The sequence below is a fragment of the Saccopteryx bilineata genome, chromosome 6 (genome assembly GCF_036850765.1).
Source record: "Saccopteryx bilineata isolate mSacBil1 chromosome 6, mSacBil1_pri_phased_curated, whole genome shotgun sequence".
NCBI classification, from domain to species: domain Eukaryota; kingdom Metazoa; phylum Chordata; class Mammalia; order Chiroptera; family Emballonuridae; genus Saccopteryx; species Saccopteryx bilineata.
This window is the reverse complement of record NC_089495.1, coordinates 184,943,372-184,969,545: the sequence shown is the minus strand read 5'-3', so window position 1 is coordinate 184,969,545 and position 26,174 is coordinate 184,943,372. Positions and strand designations below refer to the sequence as shown.

General features: G+C 48.0%; 1 protein-coding gene across 2 annotated transcripts; it reads left to right on the top strand.

The window, feature by feature from the left end:
- Positions 1–567: 567 nt before the first annotated feature.
- EDN3 (endothelin 3) lies at positions 568–25,340 on the top strand. 2 transcript variants are annotated; one of them, XM_066236977.1, is made up of 5 exons: positions 568–1,087; positions 1,720–2,008; positions 20,558–20,731; positions 21,956–22,036; positions 23,789–25,340. In XM_066236977.1, the coding sequence occupies exons 1-5, from the start codon at positions 1,036–1,038 to the stop codon at positions 23,790–23,792; spliced, it is 600 nt and encodes a 199-aa protein (XP_066093074.1). In that variant the 5' UTR covers positions 568–1,035; the 3' UTR covers positions 23,793–25,340. The 2 variants fall into 2 exon arrangements, with proteins under 2 accessions (XP_066093074.1, XP_066093073.1); XM_066236976.1 differs by having other exon boundaries at positions 572–1,087; positions 23,793–25,340.
- Positions 25,341–26,174: the final 834 nt, after the last annotated feature.

Below are 26,174 nucleotides of genomic sequence, written 5' to 3'. Positions count from 1 at the left end.
TCTTGACTACTTTCTATGTGCCCAGGGACAGCACTCAGCACAGATGATCTTGGTAAGCAATGAAACAGACCAGCACTCCTCTTCTAGGCATGTGCCATGCAGAAGACAAGTCCCAGGTAAGCTGGGAAAGCCACCAGCATGTGAACTCCCAAGACCATGAAAAAGCATGCTGGGAGGGAGAGCAACCTGCCTCTCGGCCGCAGGGCGCTGTAAGAAAGTCGGAACACCACAGGACCGCTAACCCTGCTTCTTGGTTGACTGAGCTGGGCCAGTGCCCACACCTACTGGCTCTGAGCACCTGGGAGAGGCAGGGAGACAAGCCAGTACCCTGAGTCACAAGTGTAAAGTACGCCCAGAGCCCTTGGCAGGCAGGCCTTGTGCAAGGGTAAGGTGTCATTAGGTGAACATTGAGAAATGTTGCTTCCCTTTAGCCCCTGAGATGAAAGATAGCAGCCTCTCTGCGCAGCCTTTTATCTTTCTTATTGCTCTGGGGTGGGGGGTGCAGGTCCTGGGGCAGCAAGCAGCCGGCGGGGTGTGAGTGCGAGTGCGCGCGTGTCTCTGTGTGTGCGTGTGTGTGTTCCCGTGGCCTCCCGGCAGCTGTCCCGGCCCCCACCCCATCCCACTGCCCCCAGCCCGGCGCGCCGCCCCCGCCCCTGCTGTGCTGGGCGCACTGCGGGCCACTCTCTCAGGCCAGCTCCCCCGCGCCTCGGAGACGACCCCCAGTACGCCCCGGGTTCAAAGGCCCCGCGCGGCAGCTCCAGCCCCTCCGGGGGGCGGGGTGGCGAGGGGGTGGTGCGGGAGCCAGAAAAGCCTGAGCCCACAGTCGGCCAGCCCTGCGTAGGGATGGGCAGTGCGTTCTGAAGTTTGTGACCGCCACAGCCAATTCCTGGCGGGTGCCGGGACCAAACGAGCCAGCTGCCGGCCTCGAAACCCCACAGCTGGTGGACGAGGCCCGCTGTGCCCGGTCCGAGAGCCCTTCTGGGGTCACAGGAGTTCGTCCTCCAGCCCCGGTGCTCCCGCGCCTGACCGGGGTTCATGGAGCCGGGGCTGTGGCTCCTTTTCGGGCTCACAGTGACCTCCGCCGCAGGTAAGCGGGCGGGGCGGGGCGCCTCTTCTGGCGCGAGCGCACACAAAAGGACCCTGGAATGGGGGGGGGGCGCGCGGGGAAGGGTGCATTGTGGGGAGCAACCTCTTGCCTGGGCTCGCCATCCCTGGAGGCGCCCGGAGGAGGGTTGGGCACAGGAGCGGGGCGCAAGAACTACCCCAAGGGCTCTGAAGGTTGCATGCAGCCCGTGCACAGACTGGAGTCCTGTGGCCCGGGTTGACTTGGTCAGTTTTTCATGAAGTTGGGAACTTTTCAAAAAGTTTGCAAACTCTTCAGAAACTGCAAAATGAATGCAAAGTTTTGAGAAAGGGTGCAAAATGCTTGCAAATTTCCAAAGGCTGCAAATAGCTTGCAGGTTTTGCAGAAAATGAAAATAGCTCTCAAGTTTTCCACTGAGTACCCACATATCTTGGGAACTTTTCAGAAACTGGACACATAGCTTTGCAAACTTTTCAGAACATTTAGCATAGCTTGGAGACTTTATAGAAAGTGCAACTGGCTTGTAAATTTTGCAGAAAATTTGGTGGTCCCCCACCCCCAGGATTTGGAGGATGATGGGTGTTGGGGTCCTGCACACTCAGGAGCTTAGGAGCCCCTCAATCTGCCTTCTGCAGGATTGGTGCCTCGCCCCCAACCTGGGGACGCTGGCAGGAGCGGCGTTCCTCAGGACCCTTCTGCATCTAGACTGGAGGGGGACATTGACGAGACCGTGGCCGCAACGGCAAGGAAGGGTCCAAGTCCTGGGAGCCCTGGGCAGGAGCAGGGACCAGGCTGGTTCCAGGAGCAGGCAGCCAAGGGGGGCCCTGTGCACCGCCGAGCCAGACGCTGCACGTGTTTCACCTACAAGGACAAGGAGTGTGTCTACTATTGCCACCTGGACATCATCTGGATCAACACCCCTGAGTGAGTGAGCCCTGGGGGGGTGGGAATGTGCCTTAGAGGGCGGGGCTTCTAGTGCCAGGCCACGTCTTCACATTCCCAGAGGACCTGGTCCCACCCTGGTCAACCCAGAGCCTCCCTGACCCAGAGTTCAGCTCCTGCTAGGTCTCCTGCTGGCCGAGGTCCATCTGCAGGTCAGGGTGTGACCCCCCATCCTCTTGGAGGGCCTGCCCAACAGAAACTCAATCCCAGAGTTTCTGATCCAGTGGAAACGGGAGCCCTCCCTCCAGTAGTGAAATGAGCCAGCCAGAGGGATTAGATACCTGAGAAGTTCCTCTGAGATGGAGGAAGCCCCAAAAGTTCTCTCTTGCCCCAGGGGCTGAAGGGGCAAGCCCCCCTCCAGACCCTGTCAGGCTCCAAGGAGTTGTGTTTCAAATCCCTTGAAAGTAGCCTGCTTGCCAGGAAACAGGGAACATGGGGCAGGCTTGGTATGACCTGGTGGAACCTACCCGTCAGGGTGAGGTTCCATGGATGCCAGGCTCCTTTTCTGCCAGGGCTCAGAGGTAGAGGGAGGGCTGATGGGTCCTCCCAGGGGCTGACTCCTATCACCCACCGTCAATCACTGCCATAGACAGCCTCCCTTTCTCCTCTCCCATCCCTAAGGGCTCTCTCAAGACTGAGACAGTGCTGCCTGAGTTGTCCTGGGTCTGCCTTGTTGTAAAGTCAGCCCTCTTCCTTAAGCCATGGACAGTGCTCTGTTGTGGGAGGGGTTGCCGGTGGCCTACTTGACTCCCTCAATTCAGGAACCCCTTCTGCAGAAGCACCATCCTGCAGCAAAAAGGTCTTGATTTCTGGTTATCAGCCTTGTGGGCTTTGCCCTCCCAATCTCTAAAATCTGGGAGTTGGACCAGATGCTTCCACCTTTTATAAACTGGGTGTTTGTGGGATCTTTTGGCATTGCTAGGTATTCTTATCAAGAAGCTGGTATGAATGGGAACCCTGGAAAGGCAACTTTGTCACTGTGTTAGGAACCACGTGATCCATGTTCCTCATAGCTTCTTCCATCCCCAAGCCAACTAACCTCTGAGCATGCTGGGTGACACCTTTGATGGGCTTACTTCCCACCTTGTTCCATTGACACCTGGAGAAAGAAATGCAAAACAGTTTAAACCAAGGGGTTGGATGTTTTTCAAGTCAAATGTCAAGACCTCGAATGACATCAGAGGTAGATCTGGAAAGTCATCCATTATGCCAGAATGACAAGGCTTCACCAGCAACCTGGACACAGACACAGGGCCCCAGGCACAAAAGAATACACCCTTGGTTTGATGCTCTGTTGTCACCATCTTGAAATTCTTAACACTTTCAAAACCAGAGAGTCCATGTTTGCATTTTATCCCGGGCCCCACAGATTCCATAGCCGATCCTGATGCAGAATTGGCTTGCTCAGTTGTGTGTGGTCAGGTTCCTACACACAGTCAGTCCACAGTCGGGAAGATGGCAGCCCGCCCTGTTATCTTCCCTTCAGTGGGAAGATGCAGTGATACACAGTCAGAACAGGCTTCTAGGCAAGGCTGCCATCAATTGCCTTTTGTCCTCGGACAGTGCTTAAGGTCACCTGTTCTTATAGCCCTCATCACCATGACACTTGTCATGATTCTTATCCTCCTGGGATTGTGATCTGACCAAATTAGCTTCACAGAACTCAGCACTCAGGGCAGTCATTCATGAGGCTGAGTCTTGCCTTGGCAAGAATCCCAAGCTGTGGATCAATCTAGAAGGAGAAAGAAAGAAGCCAACCGAGTGAGGGGTAAGGGGCCCTGGGGCGGAGGGGAGCAGGAAGGGAAGAGGAGAGAATTTGAAGACCACCTCTGTTCTCAGCCCGTTCCTGACTCCCCAGCACAGGGCGGGGGTCTGATTGCTTGAAATGTATCCGAGAGGCTAAGAAAACACCCTGAGATCTGTCTGGAATCTTGTGTCATAATTTTGAGTTGTCTTGTGTGCCCGAGATGAAGCCATGGATCTTTGACTTTTTCCAGGACAGCCAACTTGCTAACTTTTCCCTTACAGTTTGATTTACATCTTCCTCTCTTCCCTGACCTGAGCTCATTTTAAACACTAGGAAAGAAAGATTAAATATGGTGTTTGGGACTCCCATGAGCTACTCAGGAAACAAAAATGACAATAGCCAGACTTGAGCGTTTTTGAAATTAGATAAGCAAAATAATTTTTATAAGGAAGATTTTCATGGATGGTGTTTTTTCTCCCCCTTTTTCTTTTTTTCCTCTCCTCCCTGCCTCTCTTCCCCCTTTCTACCCTTGCTTCCTTCCTTTCTTTCTTCCTAAAGTTCTCCATTGGTATGTAGACTGGTCCATTTATTACCTTTAAGACATCTTGGACAAGATTGCATTGGGAAAAAATGGACTGTAGGGACAGGGAACATGGGCCTTTGGAGGAATGAAAAGAATCTGAAAAATTACTGAATTGCACTAAAGAAGCAATGATCGGCCGGCATACATAGGTCTTCTCCAGGTCTGTCTGCCAGTCTCCCTGTCACAACCACGCCTCCTGAGTGTTTCCTTCTCTCTCTTCCCTGTCATCCCCTCTCCTTTATAGACCGACCTGGTCTCTTGAAACTTCTCCAGGGTGTGATATCCTCCCTGTTCCTGTCACTGGCTGCTCTGAGAGCCCAGAGGATCTTGACCCTCATACCTAAATCAAGAGTCTTGAGCTTTGGGTAATTTTCAGCTTTTGGTGTCTTTTTTTTTCTACTGCCCATTCAGTAGCCCAGAGACAGACTCAACCATCTATTTTATTTTGAAAGAACATTTGCAAGGTTGCAGGCTTTCTGCGAGTACAGTTATTTATGCCACAATGAAGGACCTGAAAAACTGCAGGAGTAATATTTTGGGGGTTTCTTCTGAGATCTGTTCTGTATCCCGTGTGGAGAGTTAACATCTGGTTTGGGCACCAGAGACCAGCTACTCCCCGAAGTATTTTCTGGGTGTAAGATCTGAGGTTCTCTGGTTCTCCAATGTCTTTCTGCATGCTTAATTTTTCTGGACCTGAGCTTGGTCAGCTGTTTCAGTCAGCACGTAGCTCATGGTAGAGCTCAGGCTAAGTCTTGCTGCCTGGTGATGGTTCCCTGGCTTTGTTGTCACTGAGGTTCTTGTGTGCAAGGCTTTCTCCCTCACAGGAGGCTTCTTGTTCCAGAGGCTTGGATCCTCTCCACAGGCCCACATATCCCTGCAGACAGGTGTGGGAGTGGGGATTTTCCCAGTGATGTTGCCCATAACTTCCTCTTCCATCGTATCCTCCAGAAGGTCCGTCTCCCCCAAAGAGGACCCCAATGTGTCCTGGGCATCTGTCCTTCTCGTCCTTGTGGAGGCAGCTGAGTTTGCAGCTTGTTCATGGGATAGTATGATTTTCGTGACTTTCCTTGGCCATGCTAGGAAGCTCCCACCCCTCAATCTTCCTCCAGACAACCCACCACTGCCAATAAAAACAAAAACAAAACCCCAAATCAGAGAAAAACACCCCACCTCATGGTCATGAGAAATTGGCCAAGAACAAGATAACAAGGAGAGTGGTAATGAACAAGCAACCCATGGGCTTCCATACTTGTCCATGTGGGGCTGTTCTCTGTGAGTGTGCTTATAAAACAGAACTGTCCCACAATGCACTGGGGGATTGTATTTTTCAAGATCTCCAGAGAGACAGGACCAATGGGACCTGCGTGTCTGTGTGTGGAGATATATATATATATATATTTTTTTTCTATCTTCTTTTTTTTTCATCTTATTTTTATTAATTTTAATGCAGTGACATTGATAAATCAGGGTACCTATGTTCTGAGAAAACATCTCCAGATTATTTTGACATTTGATTATGCTGCATACCCCTCACCCAAAGTCAAATTGTCTTCTGTCACCTTCTATTAGGTTTTCTTTGTGCCCTTCCCCTCCCCCCACTCCCTCTCTCTCCTTCCTCACCCCTCCTCGTTACCATCACATTCTTGTCCATGTCTCTGAGTCTCATTTTTATGTTCCATCTATGCATGGGTTCATATAGTTTTTAGTTTTTTCTGGTTTACTTATTTCACTCCATATAATGTTATCAAGGTCCATCCATGTTATTGTAAATGATCCAATGTCATCATTTCTTATGGCTGAGTAGTATTCCATAGTATATATGTACCAAAGCTTTTTAATCCACTCGTCCTCTGACGGACACTTGGGCTGTTTCCAGATTTTCGCTATTGTGAACAATGCTGCTATAAACATGGGGTTGCATTTCTCCTCTGGAACAGTTCTATGGTGTTTTGGGGTATATTTCTAAAAGTGGAATAGCTGGGTCAAAGGCAGTTTGATTTTTAATTTTTTGAGGAATCTTGGAGATATATATATATATATATATATATATATATATATATATACACATACATACAGAGAGTAGTTGATGTTGCAGTCTTAAGTCCAAAGGTATTCTGGAGGCAGAATTCCTTTCTTTTTAGGGCACCCCAGTCTTTTCTGTTAATGCTTTCTACTGATTATATGAGGCTCAGCATATTATGGAGGGTAAACTGTTTTATTCAAAGTCTGTTGATTTAAATATACATTACATCTAAAACAAACCTTCCCAGATACATCTAGACTGTTGTTTGACCAAGTACCTAAATACCATGGCCCAGCCAAGTGGACACACAAAAAATTAACCACACAGGACTATCAGTTCTAACTGTGCCTTCCTGTGGGCCAGCCCCTCTGTACCTGCCACTGTGTAAGTGGCTGGAGAGTGGAGCCAGCCCATCAAGTGGCAGATAGGAATGCAGGACACCCAGCAAGGAACTCCTCCCCACTTTGTTCCCATGAATTGAAGGAACCTGCCATCTATTAATCCCTCCAAGGACATCATGAGGGAGGCATCATGATGCTGTAATAGTGACTGTGTTTTCAAAGATCTGAGCCACATGGGCTGACCAGTAGGAATGTATTTATGAAAAGGGCAGTGCAGGGTGTTTGTAGTCATGACTGTCCTGGAAAATCTAGGATCTATAACCCCTACTCATTAGGAGACTCCAGACCCAGGAGCTCTGAGTTGCCATGTGCCCTGGGATTGATGCCATCCTCTCTCTGTGCCCCATATAAAATGCAAACATCAGAGTGACTCTAGGATAGTGACCCATGTGGCCGTCTCAACTGCTCTGAGGCATGCCATGCTGACTCAGTCCAGCAGTAATGATATTTGTTTTGGGTTCTTTTCCTTCCCAAAAAAGTAGAGTAAAAACAATAATCATAATAACTAACAAAACATTACACTTGCATTTTAATATATTCTACCACAGAAAGGCAGCACTTCAACAGATTCACCTTTGCCCCCTGTGTTGTTTAAGAAAAGCATGTCAGCGTGTTTCCAAGAAGGGGCCTTCTGAATTGTAGGACAGCCCCATAGAATAGATGGATCTAGAACCCCAGCCTTCTGCTGACATAGGTCAGCTGTCCACCTGCTGTGTGATTTCAGGGACCCCAGGAACAGTCACCAGACTCATGAGCCAAGGTGGGGGGTATTGTTGATGGAGTTGGAGATGCAGATATTAAGGCAGAGGGACAGTCTTTCTGGCCATCATGGTAATCATGGCAATGCAGGTGGTAATGGTGGCAGCATTGACGTTGACTGTGATGCTTACGAGTAAAAAGGTGTGGTGATGACGTGAGAAAGTACCTGGGACATGCCCAGACAGTGCCTGGGATCTAGTGAGCACTCAGCACCTCAAAGATATGACCATAAAGATGAAAGATAACTGTGCAACCTCTGTGCTGGGCTGGTGCTCCTGTCTCTGTATCCCGTTCTGTGGTTGGAGGACACCAGGGAGTAGACATTGCTTTTCTCAAGTATTGCTGGGGTTGGCCTTCTTGGACCATCCAACCGTGGTCTTGAGCCTGGAGGGCTTGGTGGAAGTCCTACAGCATCCGATGGGCAGAAGGTTTACAGACCTTGTGAAAGGTGTGCCAGGCTGCTGCAGCTGATAAGCAGCTTGATAAGGATGATGGTGGCCAAAGGTTGGTCCAGGCTTGCTGAGATTTGGTCCCACCCTGTGTGTCTCGCCTTACTTGTTTTCAATTGCTTCCTGCTTACCTGGGGACACACAGGAATGTTTGGGGAAGGGGGACTGATGTTCTCTGAACCACTGGCCTGTGTTCCCTCTGCTAATGGGGATGCAAGGACAGTGACCAGGGTCTGGCATTTCAGGGTAATTTGAATGATCTGTTTAGCACCTCATTGTTAAAGTCCTCACAGTGAAAGTCTGGTAAGGGGTTTGTCTGCGTTCGTATATTCATAGCTGGCTAGTTCAGCACAGTAAACATGATGCACTATGATTTGCAGACTGAGGACCTCATGAGTCTCTCATTTCCAATGTCACCCAGCACTGCCCAGGACCTGAAGTGTGGGTCACTAGGAAGCAGTCCCAGGAAGTCCTATATGGACATCTGGTTATGAAAAAATAATAAATAAATGAGGACAAATAAGAGAAGATGATGCCAGCAAGAATGACAGTTATCTTGAACTCAGGGCCTGGCTGATGGTGGTTTTACTTTATGAGTATTTTTCCTCCCCTTCCTCCACTTCTGTTTCCTCCTTGGAAATCTACTACGTGTTTAGATCCCAGTTTTGAGTTTTGAGTAGCCTATGTCTTAGATCATTTCATGACAAGACCTATCTTTAAAATTTGAAGGCTTTTGGGCTAAATTTCAGAGTTTGTTGCAAAGACCTGCTCTCACAGAGTGACCTCTCTGGGGGGTTCCCTCAGCCCGAAAGTCCCCTTTTCTGCCCCAGAGGATTCTGAGTAGGTGAAGGGATGTCCAGGTGCAAAGCCCGGGCTTAATTGAAAAACAGCTGATCTTGACTTGCTGAGAAAAAGAGAAACTGGAGGCTGTTTAATTTGCAGCCAGAAAACTTGGTACATAGAGGTCATGACTCTGAGTGACCCTGGAGGGAGAATTTGGATTTCTTCTGGATGAAAGGGACGTCGCCGCTCAGAACTTGGCCTTAAATCTGAAGGCAGATAAAGGCTATGACATCCCGAGTGCAGTTTATTCCTGCAAGAATTTAAAACAAAGGAAGCAGGGAGGCCAACAGCGGTTTCTTTAAGGAGGCCTCACGGCCATGCTGCAACTCCGCACAACTTTCTCTCTCCAACCTGTGCTCCATCCACAGCATCCCAGCGTGTCCGATGGCTCCTGGAGAGGGGTTCCCTTCCTCCCTCCAGGTAGCCCGGGGAGCCACCACTCAGCTTTTGAGCACATGAGGCTGTTTCCTATGAGAAAGTGACCTGCTACCCTGTATCATGTTTCAGATGGAAATAGAGAGTTCCTTAAAACGGCACATACACACACATGTGCACACACACTTCCTCACTATTTGGGATAGAAACCAACTTTACTTAGAAAATAAATCCAGAGAGTGGCCACAATACGGATGAGCTGCTTGTCTAGATACAATTTGGGGTGCTTCTAGCTCCTGCTCCTCTATTAAGTGCCCTAAGAGCAGGCAAGCAGGATGGGATGTCAAGCTGACTTCCTCATCGACCCTTACTTGGGGGGAGGGTCTCTTAGGAGCCACGAACTTTTGGAGAAGTTGCCCGTGTTCAAAGGCCAGGAGGCACAGGCCTTCTGGGCTTTTATGGCCTCAAGGCCGACATAGCATAAGGCTTTAATAAACAGTAATTCTAGCCCGGGGCGGCCAGGGAGCCCTGTGCCCTGGCCCAGTAATTTTAAAAGCAGAACCAGATTTATTTCATGAGAACACACAGGAGGCTGATATGGCCACGGCATGCAGTTCCTTCTCAGCGACGGCACAAATGGCCCACAGTGGACAGTTTAGCCTCCAACTTGGGGAGTGTCAGTAGCTTTGTGAAAGTCAGAAACAAGTCAGTGAGAAGGAGGGGTGTGTGTGTATGTGCGTGTCTCTTCTGGACTTTTATGCCTCGGATTTCTTGCTGGTTCGAGAACAGGGTGAGGGGAGTGACGCCGTACCTCAGCAGCAAACTTAAGGAGATGCCGAAAAGTCAGCTGCAAAGATAAATACAACTTACGGAATCATTAAAATATATATATATATATATATATATATATATATATATATATATATATATATATATATATATATATATATATATAAATGAGTGCAAAAGTTTCATAATCGACAAAATATCAACATTTTTGGTATGGGCCGGATCCGACCTGTGCTTTCTCAACTTCCCTTACCTGACCCACCCTAATTCTGGGCCTGGTTCTTGTCTGGGGGTAGAGTCTGTATCTCTAGAGAGACTTAAGTATTCTTAGTTAGAGGGAAGAGATCCATGGATCACATCTACCAAAAGGACATGCCACAAGGCCACTAACAATTCAATTACTAGGAAGAGGAGAGTTGTCTGTAGTATCTTTGCAATAGGGAGTGATCAGGAGGATTTTCTGTCCCTCAGGTGACACCTGGAAATTAGCAAAGACATTTTCTCTCACTTCCTGTGGATTATTTAAAGCAGTGGTAGTCAACCTGGTCCCTACCGCCCACTAGTGGGCGTTCCAGCTTTCATGGTGGGTGGTAGCAGAGCAACCAAAGTATAAATAAAAAGATAGACTTAACTATAGTTAGTTTGTTTTATAAAGATTTATTCTGCCAAACTTAGCGAAAATCCAACATGAAGTACTTGGTAAGTAATTATTATTATATGCTTTAACTTTCTGTAACCCTACTTTATAAATCACCATTACTGTGGAACCGGTGGGCGGTTAGAAAATTTTACTACTAACAGAGATACAAAAGTGGGCAGTAGGTATAAAAAGGTTGACTACCCCTGATTTGAAGGGATGCGTGATGGTTTCTGAGTTTTTAAAAAATTCCTCTACGAATACCCTTGTCTTGAAAACAATACCTGCTCCTTCTTTGACCCCTTCTGTTTGCATGGCTGGGAAGTATTTTGGGCCCCATCTGTCTGCAGTTTTGCATAAAGTTATAATGAGGCTGTGCCAGACAGGCGTGGACTTCTCATGCCTACATGCAACCTGGAATTCGTCAGGGTCAATAGGGGTTGGGGAGAGAAACTCTAGCCCGACTCTTGGGGACATACTTGGGTTTCACCAGCGGGCGGGGACGCCAGCCAATCTGGAGGGGGAGTCCCATGGACGGTGTCATTTCCCACATATCAGAGCAGTTTGTTGCTCTTAATTTTTTCTTATGAACTTTAACTCTTCAAAATCCTATGCCACACAACAAACACAGAAGGCTTCTTCTCTTTTGACCTCTAGCTTCTGCTAAATATCCCTCTTTGTGTGTGCCCCGTGTTCGGAAGGACTGTGTCTGTGTCCCAGTGAGCTGACGGGAGGCTATAGCCTTTGAATATCAGGCTATTTTTCAGTTTAGTTATACGGTTATAGGACATGGAAGCTTTTGAAATACTATAGTTGCAAGGATCCTGGGAACCTCTTACTTTGAGGTGGACAGATACCCCACATTTGCTTGTAGCTTTATTGTTGGAAGAAGGGGTTATGGCCTTCTCAAGTGATTATGCTGTTGTGGAGATGCTTAAGTGACAGGGAGGGTGTTTGAAAATTTGGAGCTCCACGTACCTCTCCAGGGATCTAGCGCTTTCGATTTCTCAAGCCCAGAGGGAAGACGCTCACCCAGGGACTCGCAGGGAGGTAGTCTTTCCTGTGGACCAGAAACCTGGGGTGCTGGCCTCGGGCAGTCTCTGATTTCTCCTCTGATGCCTCACGCATCTGTGCAACTCGGTTTCTCCATCATGGTGCTGATGCAGCCTGCAGGAGTTGTTATTAAGACGTAGTTCTTCTGCTTCACGTAATCTGGAGACCATATTCTCTCTAGGAAAACCCTCAAAGACAGGCAAATCGAGGACAACAATAGTAGAATGCCAATAAATCAGACTGAAACTCTGTACACCTGGGAGATTGGGTATGGTCTGGAAGTCAAGTCCTTCCTTCCTTCCTTCCTTCCTTCCTTCCTTCCTTCCTTCCTTCCTTCCTTCCTTCCTTCTTCTTTCCTTCTTCCTTCCTTCCTTCTTCCTTCCTTCCTTCCTTCTTCTTTCCTTCTTCCTTCCTTCCTTCTTCCTTCCTTCCTTCCTTCCTTCCTTCCTTCCTTCCTTCCTTCCTTCCTTCTTCCTTCCTTCCTTCCTTCTTCTTTCCTTCTTCCTTCCTTCCTTCTTCCTTCCTTCCTTCCTTCCTTCCTTCCTTCCTTCCTTCCTTCCTTCCTTCCTTCTTCCTTCCTTCCTTCCTTCTTCCTTCCTTCCTTCCTTCCTTCCTTCCTTCCTTCCTTCCTTCCTTCCTTCTTCCTTCCTCCTTCCTTCCTTCCTTCCTTCCTTCCTTCCTTCTTCCTTCCTTCCTTCCTTCCTTCCTTCCTTCCTTCCTCCTTCTTCCTTCCTTCCTTCCTTCCTTCTTCCTTCCTTCCTTCCTTCCTTCCTTCCTTCCTTCTTCTTTCCTTCTTCCTTCCTTCCTTCTTCCTTCCTTCCTTCCTTCCTTCCTTCCTTCCTTCCTTCCTCCTTCCTTCCTTCCTTCTTCTTTCCTTCTTCCTTCCTTCCTTCTTCCTTCCTTCCTTCCTTCCTTCCTTCTTCCTTCCTTCCTTCCTTCCTTCCTTCCTTCTTCCTTCCTCCTTCCTTCCTTCCTTCCTTCCTTCCTTCCTTCCTTCCTTCCTTCTTCCTTCCTTCCTTCCTTCCTTCCTTCCTTCCTTCCTTCCTTCCTCCTTCTTCCTTCCTTCCTTCCTTCCTTCCTTCTTCCTTCCTTCCTTCCTTCATTCCTTCCTTCCTTCCTTCTTCCTTCCTTCCTTCCTTCATTCCTTCTTTCCTTCCTTCTTCCTTCCTTCCTTCCTTCCTTCCTTCCTTCTTCCTTCTTTCCTTCCTTCCTTCCTTCCTTCTTCCTTCCTTCCTTCCTTCCTTCCTTCCTTCCTTTCTTCCTTCTTCCTTCCTTCCTTCCTTCCTTCCCTCCTTCCTTCCTTCCTTCCTTCCCTCTCTCCCTCCCTCCCTCCCTCCCTCCCTCCCTCCCTTCAACAAATATTTATCACTGAGATGTTGAAGTCTTATTGAGCACCCACCCTGAGCCAGGTGCTGCATTGGCTGCCCTGGGTGCAGAGGTGAACAAGGCAGAGACAGTCAGTGCTTCTGGGTGGACAAAGTCCAGCTGTTGTCAATCCCGGAGACAAGAAGGAGTCACCCTTGTAGGATAGGTGAAGAAATGATCCCTGTTGTTGGGTCTGATTGATGGGGGTCAATGCTCAATGATCTCTGAACGTGGATATGATTCCGGCAAAATTCCTAAACAGTTAAAGTCCAGGATAATCCCAAAAGTTGTTCGTGTTTTTATTTTGGGTGGGAGGGATCCTTATGAAAGTTCACCACTAATCCAATGCACATTGCTCACTCTTTTGATATTTTCAGCTCTCTCAAGGGCTGTGGGCATAGGGCTTTCCACATAGGTGGGGGTTGGGTGAAATCTGCCTTGGAGTCCAACAACCTAGAGAGCCTAGAATTTTCTGCAGTGGAAGTAAAGCTACAAATTGCCAGTTCACTCCACGTTGTCTGTGAGCAGAAAGTTTGGGTAATTTTCTTTAGAACCAGAAAAAGTCTTGTGCGTGTTTTCTGCTTATATAATGAGGTCACCGAGGAGCTGTCTTCCCTTGCCTGTTTTCTTTCCTGGTGGCTGGAAGGACCCCCTGTGACTGTCTGGCCTGAGGCCGGGCCCACAGCAGACTTTCACAGCATTCAATGAGTGGACAAGGAGTAAGATCATTAGAGATTAAGACTTCTGAGTGGTCAACCAAGTGTCGGAGGCTGGGCTCTCGCATCTGGAAGTATGCTCACTTCCACCTGTGTACAGGGCAGCCTGGTCCAAACCAAACATTTCACAGTGGGCACACCTGGGAAGAAAGGACTCCAGCCAGCTGAGTTTGCTGAGTTCTCTTCCGATTCTGCACGTACTCTTGTTTTGTGTGTTTTGTTGCAATGAAGAAAATCTCTACTTGTCCCCGGCAGCTGAGGGGACTCTGGATTTTTCTACATATTAAACCCAGAAGATGCTTGCTGCGTCCATCTCAAGAAAGGGAGTCAGGTCAGCTAGAGGTCACTGGTGACAAGCAGCAGAAACCTAGTCCAGCTAACACAGCATAAAAGGAGTATTGGAGAGACACAGGGCAGCCCACAGACAGGCAGAGAAGCAGCCTCAGGCTCAGAAAGTAGAGGTACCAGGACAGGCCTAGGGGCCCAGGGGCACACTCAGACAGGCAGGCAGGATGGGGCCACCTGGCAAATAGCAGCACTGAGTCCTTTCTGATCTTGAGCTGCTCTCTACTCCCTTGTCTTGGGAGAGAAAAGGTCCAATTGCCCAGCTTAGGTCACCTGAGGAGTCTTTAAGCAGGGGAGGTTTAGACACGTTGATTGACAGTCTCACCAAGACCTCACACAAGGATGGAGGGGCGATTCCTGATGGCAAAGAGAAGAGATTGGATTTCCAGAGATAAAAACAACCAAAGTTGGCCCAGTCTCTGGAGAATTCCAGGCTTTTAAGTCCTTCAAGAGGGGCACTCTTCTCTCCCAGCTTGTGTTGCCCGGGTCTCCTGGCCTTTGTGTACAGCTGGGCCCACTGGCTGTTGGTTAAAGTGAATGGATGCTTTTATAGGCTTCTGAATATTTTAGCCACTTCTGATAGTGACTCCATCTTGTCTTACTTTAGAACAAAATTCTTAGCTAGCTGCTCTTTCTGCTGAAGGTTACAAAGATAGTAAACAAAGGTGATCTATACTGCCTTGCCCAAGAAGCTATTGCTAAGCTCAAAGAGCAGGTGAGCGGTGCTTGCTAAGGACGGAATTTAATAAAATCTGAAATCGAGATGTTGTTAGAAAGTGTGCTGGAGTCTGGAAGTTGTTACTCTGGGGATTGGTGGGAAGCGGTATCTAATGACCACTGGTGCCCGGAGCTGGGGCTGCCTCCTGCCTGGCTGCTACTGGGAAACAAGCCACCAGACCCATGAGCACAGTCGGATTTTTTGCACAATATGTCCCCTGGGCCCAAGGGAAATACTGCCTTTATTTCCCCATCTCAGGAGGAAAAGTAACTGAAGAAGGTAGATGGTCAACTTGACATTCTGACTGTGATATGAAAATGTTCTCTTTGTTGGGGAGATAGTCAGTCAGAACTTGGGCTTTTTACAATTGAAAACCATTCTATTCCTAAAAATAGTACCAAGTGTTAATTTTGTCACTGTGTCATATGACCTGTCTGACTTTGCTTTATGGAATAAGCCACTAGACCAGGGATTGTAAACCCAGATGTCTATGAGGGCCAGATAGGTGACAAAAGTGAGCCAAGAAGGGCAGATGTAAAGCTAGTGGGAGTGGTGGGGACTGGGGCAAAATGGAGTGATAATTTGCAATGATTTTATGAGTTTCAGACAATAGACAAGTGTTGGAGTATGGAGTTGGTGTTAGAATAACTTCCAGTTATTCAAGAGAAGCTGGGATTTTGAAACAATTTTTATTTATTGATTTTAAGGAGAGAGGAAGGGACAAAGAGTGAGAGGTAAACATTTATTTGTTGTTCCGCTCATTTATGCATTCATTGGCTGATTCTTATATGTTCCCTGACCAGGGATCAAACCTGGAACCTTGGCGTATTAGGATGATGCTTTAACCAACTGAGTTACCTGGCCAGGACCTGAAAGTTGGGGTATTTATGTAAAATTTTTAGATTAAAATACCCTCTGCTGATTGATTGAAGTCCATGAAATACCAATTTGCTGACCTCTGTACTAAATTAGAACTGTGTGTGCACAAGGTCACTTGTTGGTCTTATTCATGGATGTTCACCCAGAGTCTAATCCAGGGCCTGCTCATCAAAAAACACTCATTAGACATATGTGGAATGCTGTTCAATGCATAAGAGAGAGAGAATTGGGTTTTTTTTGTTGTTTGTTTGTTTGGGTTTTTTTTTTTATTCATTTTTAGAGAAAGCGAAAGAGTGGAGAAGAGCAGGAAGTATCAACTCCCATATGTGTCCCAACCAGGCAAACCCAGGGCTTCAAACCGACGACCTCAGCATTTGAGGTCGACGCTTCATCCACTGCGCTACCACAGGCCAGACGAGAATTGGGTTATTGAAGGAATGACAGTTTGATAAACTTTTCTGAGACTTTTTTTTTTATTCAACGAGAGGAAGGGAGGCAGAGAGACAGACCCCAGACATGTGCCCCAACCGGGATCCACCCGGCAAGTCCACTATGGGTGATGCTCTGCCCATTTGTGTCCATTGCTCAGTTGCTCAGTAACCAAGTTCTTCTTAGCACCTAAGTCAGAGGCCATGAAGCCGTTCTCAGCACCTGGAATCCAACTTGCTCCAATAGTGCCATCATGGCTGTAGGAGGGGGCAGGAAGGGAAAAGAGTAAGAAAGAGAGAGAGAGAGAGAGAGAGAAGTGGGAGGGGGAGGTTGGAGAAGCAGATGGGCGCTTCTCCTGTGTGCTCTGACGGGGGAATTGAACTCAGGACATCCACATCCCGGGCCGGCACTCTATGACTGAGTCAACCAGACAGTGCTTTCTGAGACTTTAGAATTTGGCCATCTTGCTGCCTTTATAAATATCTGTATCTCTCCTTTAAAAGTCAGGAGTAGAAAAAAGGTTCCTGATCTGAAAGATGCAGATCATTAACTCACATATGAAAAGTCAACACTGAATTTAAAAACAGAACCTTTGAAAAAGTCAGCTTTCCTTATTAAAAAAAAAAAACAAACTTCTTGCAGAAATAAAATGCTTTCAGTATGATGCTGCAGATGAAGAATGAATATGGGAGATTTGGAAGTTATTATTTAATAACGTTTAGATGTGACATTTGGGGGAAAGTGGCAAATAAGGAACACAGTGATAAATAAGATTCTAACATCACCCTCAATGAGCAAATAATGAATGTTCTGACTCTGCATGTTGAGGGGCAATTTATCACACAAACACAAAACGCTAGACACTGCATCTGTAGGGATGCTGGAGGGGTGTTTTGTTTTGTCTAAGAGCATCTGGATTGATCTCCTCTGCTTGTCTTCTGTATGGAGCTCTGAGTTATGACTGAAACATTAACAGATTGAAGAGCTGCCTACCTTGATTAAGAATTACATTCTCCAAACCTTATAGGCTGAAACAATTGGGCAGAGAATGTGTTAGTCAAAGGTTCCCAACTGATTTAACTGAATTTTCATGATTCCACCAGTAGGTCTTTCCAATTCACCATTCAAAAAGCAGCAGGTGCCCAGGGGCACCCAGACAACTGAAGTACACAAGTGCTTATTAGACAGGCTATGTTGAATGATGGACTAGCCAAAAGGAAGCGTGGCAAAAAAAAATGGCACTGTTGTGCCAAATGGCACTCCAGTTCTTTATTAACCTTACCTCTCTTTATTGCTTAGTCACATATCTCAAATGCAGGCAAAGTAGAGGCCTGATACAACTGACTTGAATTCCCAGACCAAATAAGCAACAAGTACTATTACCTTACTGCTAACTCTTGGTGAGTATTTTCCGTGCAGTGTGTCATGTCTCATCTAATCTGTCTGACAACCCTTTTGTAAATCAGGAAACTGTTGAAAGGGTGGAGTGACCATAATGTAAGTGCTTTACAACATAATGATGGAGTTACCAGATAACCCTTCTCTGCACTCTGTGTACCTTGCACATATCTGTATATATTGGCTTATAATGTTTCCTTTACCTGCTTTCATACCCCATAGCATGTGAACTCTTAAAAGCTCAAACATGTATATGCCTTTTTGTGTCTCAATAGTACTTAGAATAATACTAAGTATTATATCTGTGTGTGTGTGTTTGTGTGTGTGTGTGTCTGTGTGGTGAATGCTTGGCTAATGTTGGAGTTCTTTGTAATGGAAATTTTGTGGTCATTAAACATTTTAGGTTTGAATAAATCCACAGAGTTATTGGACTACATTATCTCACACTTAACTACTGGCCACTCAATCAGTGGTCTCCATTTGTCCAACCTTGTGCTAAGTTTATGGTGGTACAAAGAAGAAGAAGACGTATATCCTACTTTTGAGGAGCTGATGATCCATTCTTAGAGATGGTCAAGAAAGACTCCTTCCCTGGGCTCCACAGGCTAGAGGGCTGACTCTGCCTCTCCTCTGGCCGTGTCTGCAACCCCACTTCAGGGAGTCTGTGGGACTGAAAGCCACATATTGTCCCTTTTAGATCATGTTCCATATTCAGGATCTTGGACTCTCCTATCCAAATATTCCTGGGCCCACTTCCAGAGTCTGACATCCAGGAGCAGACCAGAGCTCCCAGTACATACGCATCCAGAGGCCTACAGGGTGGCCAAGGGATGCCTGCTTGCAGGATGAGGGGTAGCTAGGGTCACATCTACATAGGAGTGGACGAGCCCCACCGCCCTAGGAGTGTGATGAAAGAGAAGGCACTGAATCCCCTTGGCCTGTTTCAACATGGAACTCCAAGGACGCTCCAAATTCTACATTCAGCTGACCTTCCAAGGTGTTTTGAAGCTGTCTTTATTCAGGTACAAGGATAGAACTGTCCTATTTAAGAGCTTAGCAGATTGACTTACAACCTGCTACCTGTGGAAGGCGGGCTCCTTTGGAACCGAAACTCTTGTTCGGGATGGACCCAGGTCAGCCAGCAGAGTGCACGCATCAAACATCTGGGCTGGGGGTACGGTTCCCTGCCCCTGCACTGTGAGAAAGAAAGGGGCCCTACCCTTCTGTAAACATTCTTGAGAATCACCAAGTCTTGTTTGCATACTAGCTCCTTGCACTTGGCTGCCAGTAAAGTGCTTAGCATTTCTCTATTAACAAATACTGCGTTATTAACAAGTACCTTGCTTCCTTACTTAAAACACTTCGGAGTCTTGCTCAGAGATTAAATAGCTCTTCGTACAGAAATGCAGTCAGTGGATAGCAATTCCAGAAGGGCACGTCTTGCTGCTGATGGCAAAATGGGAGCGTTATTCCTTGTGTATGGTTTTCACCAAAAAATGGGGGACTGGGCTTAATGTCAACACTTAGAGATTTAATGTGGCCCTATTACTGGAATAATATACCTTTATCCAAATCCTGTCTCACAACAATGTCTGTATTGTTTGGCTGTCCTCACTACCCCCATTTCTCATTCCTGAGGGAAAAAAAAATTTATTTTGGTTTGTTTTTTATTTTATTTTATATTTTTAGTAAAGGTAATGCTCAGAACAGGCCGAGACTCTACTTCTTTCTCCCGTTGGCGAGCACAGACTGCTCCACCCTGGGCCTGCCTCGGTCCAAAGGGAATGCCACCGGTATGGTGACATATAATACACAGTGACATTCCTCAGCTCCGACCCAGCAGGGAAGAAGTTTGGTCCAGGCATCAGGTGACAAAGGGACATTTTTCCCTTCCCCAACTTTGCTCTCACCACCCCAACAAGGCTTCATGGTGTGTATTTCAGATTAAAGCAAATTCAGTTTGATTTTATTTTGACAATTCAGCAAGGATGTCACGACCTCCTTTTGCAGTGGACAATTGGTGATACTCCAGGGGGCTCACAGAAACCAAGATGGTTCATTTGGGGGGCTGACAGGAAAACCAAGATGTATTGGAGAAGTGACTTGGGGCCACATGAGCTTCTCGTACTTGTCAGCAGTTTGTCCCCCAGCTCAGTAGCACTAGTGAGTGAAGCAGGTGCCTTTCCCTTTCCCCCACTGCAGTGCCTGGCGGCCCTCCCCCTGCCCCGGAGAGCTAGTTTGGACGCCCTCAAGCCTAAAAAATGATTTAAACGTTTATTGTTCTGAATGACACCCTCCTCCTAGTTCCAACTAGAAATGAAATCGCTAAGCGTGTTCTGTCCGCAGCCACCCTCACGGGGTGCAGAGGGGCCTCTGGAGTCTGTGTCTTCGAGAAAGCGACGTTCGAGGCCAGGATACGTCTGCCTCGATAAGCCTTACTTACACTGTCACCGTCAGATCAGTGCTGACCACAAGGCTGATGTGGGCACCAAAGGAATTCCAGGACAGGCAGGGTGGGTGCCGGGAAGGCCTCAGGCTGCCGGGTTAGGAAGGTATCATGTTGGTATTGATGACCAGGCCCGGGAGTTGGCTCAAGAACAAAGACTGGGACTGGCATACGGGTCAATGGGAATGTCTGGGTCAGGGGCTCTGGTACAGGAATAACAGCAGACCTGCCCGGCAAGGACTATGATTCAGTGTTGGAAAGACTGAAGGGTCCGTGTGCGCATACCAGGTGTCTGCTGCCTGCCCCTCGACCCCCCAGGAGACTGGCTGCTGGGAGGATGCAGAGACATCCTCTTCCGGCTCCCCAAGGTCCCCCCAATATTTCCATCCCCAGGGCCCCAGCATACTTTCTGGGGCTGGCAGTGAAACAGAGAATGAAGAGTCTCCTCCAGAAGCTTCCTCAGACCCAAAGCGCAGGGAGAGGGTGTGGACACCAGGTCCTGGGACATGGCTGCCCCTCACGGCTCGTTCCTGTGCTCGTCCCGTTGTGGCCCTGACACTGCTCTGTGCTTTGCAGACGGACTGTGCCATATGGACTGTCCAACTACAGAGGGAGGTTCCGTGGCAGGAGGTCTGCGAGGCCGTTTCCGCAGAGCCCACAGCCCTCAAAGTGGACGCTGCGCTGTGCTTGTGTGACGAGCCACGACCCAGCCTGCGTGCACTTCTGCACCCAAACCCTGGCTGCCGGCAGGTACGACACCCTGTCTAGTTTACTCAGGTATCCGTCGTCTAGGGGCAGGCAAGGCCGGGGATGTCTGACTGTGTGGTGCAGGGGTGGCTGTGCCCTTACCATGGTGCATCTGTGTCCAGAGAGGACTTAGGCCCTCAGGGCTAGGAGGGCATCCCGGTCCCCTCATTGCCTTGCAGAACAGAGTCCACAACATGGCCATGGCTGTGTCTGGTCTCCAGACGTATTTCCTCTGGACTGAACAGCACCTTCCCAAAATCTCAATGAGTTGCCAATATTTGAAAATTGAATAGTTACCAGCCCCCCTCTGTCCCACATGCATATTTTCAGCTTTTTCAAAAACAGCAAATGGGATCATCTGGTCTCACTGACCTCATATTCCTTCCTGGCCAGCATAGCCTAGGACAGTGTGGAGACCATTCATATTTGAGGGGGACCACTCATGCTTGGGGGAATACAGTATTCATTCACTTGCATTACCCGTCATCTTGCTTCAAGGTCCCTGGAGCCCCCTGCAGTTTACTCTGGCTCTTTTTTTTTTTAATATTTTTAAAATTATTAAAGTTTATTATTAATTTTAATGGGGTGACATTGATAAATCAGGATACATATGTTCAGAGAAAACATCTCCAGGTTATTCTGACATTTCATTGTGTTGCATTCCCATCACCCAATGCTCTGGCTCTCGAGAGGAGTTTATGAGTTAGCGTGGACTTGAATGAATGAGTGGATGAGTGGTTTAGATTTGACGGGGAGGCTGGGGAGTGTGTTTAAGTTGATTTTCAGTTAATGAGTATTCTTGTTAATGCTCCTCACTCTCCTCTATCCTTACTTTGGGCCAAGACTCATCCACCCAGCAGGCAGGGACACCCCGGAAACCCCTCCCGAGGCAGCAGTGGAGGGATGGGACTTGTGGGCGCTGCCTGTCACCCACAGGCACGGAGGGTGTGCCCCCATGCCACAGGTGCCATGAGGGTCAGGGACCCAAGATCTGTTGTCTGCAAACCCCAGTGCCAACCGTATTTTCTTCCTGGTTCTTTCCCATGCCGCAAATAGGGGAGCAGTGAGTAGAAACCCACCCACCACGTGCTCAGCCTTCAGGAAAAGTGCCCGAGACATGGTCCTTGGGGAGTGTGCCCCTGGGGAAGAGGAAGTCATCGTTTGAATCTGAAAAGCCAGCCACAAGGACATGCAGGTTGTCTCATTAAACCAGCTCTTTCCCCACAGGAACTCAAGGACAGCAGGAAAACTGGACCAAGAAGAGGCAGTGCCGGCCAGTGCGGTGAACAGAGGCCTGCATCCAAGGAGGTGACCTGCTTTCCAGGGCGTCGTACCTTTGGGGGCTTGAGTGGGGGTTGCATCTGGCCTGAGAGGTGGCCAGTGGAAACCCCACTGTGTATGGGGTGCCACATAACAACGGGCAGCGGTGCCTTTGGTAAGTCATCTCTGGGGACACAGCAGGCTGAGGCTGTGCACAGCTGCTGTCATTGCCCTGCACCTGGCCAGCCTGCCCTGTGCATTGGGACCTGACCCTTGTCATCCCTTGTGGCATTAGCATGGTAATGTCCAGCCCTGGAGTTCATGGGCCTGGACAAAGTGAGCCGACCGCTGCTACTTGGAGCTCCTGCAGGCAGACCCTCTACCCGGGCCCCCATTTTGCTTCTGCTCCTCCAGCAACATGTGGCTTTTACAGAAAAAAAGAAGACAAGACATTTTTTCCTTTTCAGCTGCTATCTCTGCACAGAGGTGAAGTGTAGCAGTCTTCCTAAATTCACTTTATTATTATTATTCTTTTTTTACCTGCTTACCTTTTTCCGTATGAGATCCTCAGGGTTTCCTGCAGCCCAACTGGATGTATTTGTCATTCTGTCAATCAGGACTCATTATTAATGACCCGCCTACACAGCTGCAATGGGATGGTAATTTATGTTCATAAGAATAGCCCGGAGGTGGCTTTGGGTTCCTACAGGGACTGATCAAGGGGAGATTAAACCATGCTCAGTATACAGGAGGCTTTCCAAATTGGTGGCAGATCGCTCCTAGTCACCCGGAGAGGGATCTGTCAGCATTCATAATAAAAAAGGAGAGGAAGGAGGAGGGCTGAGGCGGCAGAGAGCGGTCCCGGGGGACCATGAGTCAGGCCCCAGCTGGTCCTGCTTTGCCTCTTGATTCTTTTTCCTCTTTCTCTCTTCCTCACCCCAGACCCAAACTCCTCTCAGTGAGGGAGGCATTGATTAAAACCATCCATCCATTGCATCATTTATTCATTTTTGTTCTGCAAAGATTCATCAAGCACCTGCGACACACTGGGAGCTATTCTTGATGTTGGGGTCATGGCAGGGAACACATCAAAAAGTCTGCCTTCATGGAACTTAAATAGTGGGGAAAGCAAACAACAAACAAATACATAAAATATTGAGACGTGTGTGGAAGAGCAGGGAAGCAGGACAGGGAGAGGACATGTTAGGGGCCGTTGCATTTTGGTGTTCGGTGGACAGGGCATTAGCATGAAGACTTGAAGGAAGGGGTGGTGAGCCAGAGGGATGAGAGAAAGAAGGAGATTTCAGGCAGGCAAATAATACATGCAAAGGTCCTGGGGTAGGAATGTGTGGATGTGTTCAAGGACACAAGAGGACCTCCACATAGAAAAAGTATGAACTTGCCTTTGCTATTTTGATTACTGTTATTCTGTCAAAAGCTCCTGTAAGAAGATGTACTTGGGCAGAAAAAGTCTTTTCTTATGAGCCACGGCCCCTACCTTATTGCAAGACGCGAGTTAGTAATCCCCAGATTCATATGTCAGAGTGGAAGCTGCTGCTGTCCTGAGCTTGTGGTAATCAAAGGTGGGATGTTAGGCTGCAGGAGAGCCCCTGGCAGCCATATCTACTAGTGTTGTGGTCACGTCTTCCCAGGCACTGAAATTGCTGAGAAGCACCAGCACGAGGATTGGTTCAAAGTGAAGAACGGGCTAGACATGGGGTGGGGTGAAGCTGCCCCTTACAGCCTGTAAAGAGATTTTCTGTAATAATTCTCCTTTTTCTTTTGCCCCCTTTCCCCAAGATAGGTTGAAGTCAAGGACCGAGAGAGAGAGTCGTCTTTAGACCTCCGCAGTCAAGGGCTTGCCCAGCAGTGGACCCCGCCTCTGCCCGTCCACTCCGCCCACTGTCTCAGGAGGCCTTGGGAAATGGGGCCTGCTGTGTCCTGTTTTAGGAAGGCCTCTGTTTCTACCCCTACACGGTTCACATCTCCACCTCTTGGAGGACAAAATATGAGTCCTGCCTGGGGGAGAAAACCCACCCAATGGGTCCTCGCCTAACAATACCCTCCGACCCCAAGAATGCCCCCATCCAAACAGCTTCAGTCTCCCTAACGGGAGCAGTGATCCCAGCTGTGCCGTGGGGCCTGACCCCCTTGGCACGGCTTTCCTGTAGAAAATTGGTTTTGGAGAGGTATGGAAAGCTACTTGCTGGCTTTTGTGTTGACTCCTCTTGGAGTGTCAGTGGACTCCAAGCTAACTCTGGGCAGGTGTAAGCATATATCCACCTTGTAGTTGCCAGAGCACCCTGGGTCCTCACGTATGGTAGGACAGTGGGCTCTGTAGGCTCCAGACAGCAGCGACTAGAGACACGATCCTAGCTGGACAGGATTTGATAAGATGGAGGCTTATAGGATTTAGACAGAAATGTTCAGCTGTGCTTGATACCTACCAAAAGAATGTATCTCTGGAAAAAAAAAAAAAAGAACCCTTGATGTTTGTGACAAGGAGAGAATGAGGAGTTTCAGGGTTTGAACTCTGGGATGAGGACCGTCATGTACCTTGGGCTTGTTTGCAGGAGGCCACCGGAGAGCCCGCCGGGCTCAGGGCCATGAGGGTGAATGCCGTATTTGCTTTCACGAATAAATATGGCTCTTGGGGGAATAGCTTCAGACTAAGCCATGAACGAAAACTCTTTGTACATTATGTAAATTCTTATTTATCTGTATAATTGGGAACAACTGGGAACTGTGACACCCGGACGGTTCATCACCTCCTTCAGCTGTGTTCCTCCAGCCATGCTGAGATTGCTGTGTCTGAGCATGTGCTGTGGGTACGAGGTCATCACGGGGGACAGGCCACCTGCCTCTCCCCCCTGCCCCCCCACAAGACGGCAGAGATGAGAACCGGCGTTGGAAGGCGGGCTGAGGTCTTGTGGGGAAATTTAAGGTGGTGAATGACACAGCATTGGCCTGGCCCAAATGCTAAGTTCTCTATGAGTGTCTCATAAGTTATTACAGGTATAAAAGTGAAGGTCCAGCCCAAGGAAACGGAAGGGACTGGTGTGTCGGCAGGCTCGTGTATAGTTTAGAGAAGCAATTATTTATTGTGAAACTGTTCTCTCCTCCTCTGGCTGCTTTTGTGGCTCTGTTAAAAAGTAAAGCTGCTCTACGTAGAGAGGTTTTAAATTGTGTTATGAATCCAAGCTCATATTCTTTAGAGTTGGAATTACATTTTTAAAACGCATATTCACCGTTTGGCTCTATGGCAAGACGCTATCTTGGCGAGAAGTCCATGCATTGTGCTAACACTCACAAAATACTGTCAAATGCATAATAAAAAAAAATCTCAACATTTGCTCTGATTTGTAGTTTTTTTTTTTCCTCACTGGTATTACAGGCCTGGTTACACATCCACTTTTCATAGACCTCTGGAGAGGATGAAGAGTGATATAGTTCGGGAAGCAGACTTCATCTAAAGTCAGTTTTGGAGCCAGATGAGCTAGGGACTGCTTGAATATTAAGGAAGGAGAGGGATTTGGGGACCATCCGAGGGAGGGAAAGCATTCAGGGCGGTTGAGAGGAGAGGGTGGGGAGACAGTTGGCGGCTTCCCTGGCCCCATCCGGTTCACCTCCGTTCACCTCCGTAGGCTGCAGAGGGTTCTGTTCTGGCTGTGTGAGCTGTGGAGGTTCAGGAATAGGGTTCCAGGGAAAGAACAGTCAGAGACAGCAACCAGAGGCTGACCTCATCAGCTTTTGATGAGCACTTTATTCCACTTTGCTTCTCACAGTTCTTGAGAATTAGTGGTCAGGAGTGATGACATTTTGTTTGATATTCTCTACCAAGTTCAGTGTTCTTAAGCCGTTGAGACTTAGAAGACATCTCTGAAAGTTGGGAGTGTCAGGAAGGGAGTGGGTTTTCTTCATTCTGTCTGTCCCTCCCTTCCTACATTCCTTCTTTTCTCTCTCTCCTTTCTTTTGAGTCAAGAACTAGAGGCCATCAGAGGCATGGAATTGGACAAAGAACCGACTAAGGAGCAAAGAGGAATCCAGTATTCTGAATGGGTTTCATCACACTGAATCTGAGAAAACCCAAGAGCCTCTTGTTTTAATTAAACTCATTTGAGAAGATTTTGACTTTGATGAAATGACAGAGTTGGGTACTGATTTATTTTTCTGAATGTGAAGCCAC

Coding starts and splice junctions, on each gene's coding strand:
- EDN3 (XM_066236976.1), top strand. CDS start 1,036: ATGGAGCCGGGGCTGTGGCTCCTTTTCGGGCTCACAGTGACCTCCGCC. Junction 1,088..1,719: donor CACAGTGACCTCCGCCGCAG/GTAAGCGGGCGG, acceptor TGCCTTCTGCAG/GATTGGTGCCTCGCCCCCAA. Junction 20,732..21,955: donor CAAACCCTGGCTGCCGGCAG/GTACGACACCCT, acceptor CTTTCCCCACAG/GAACTCAAGGACAGCAGGAA.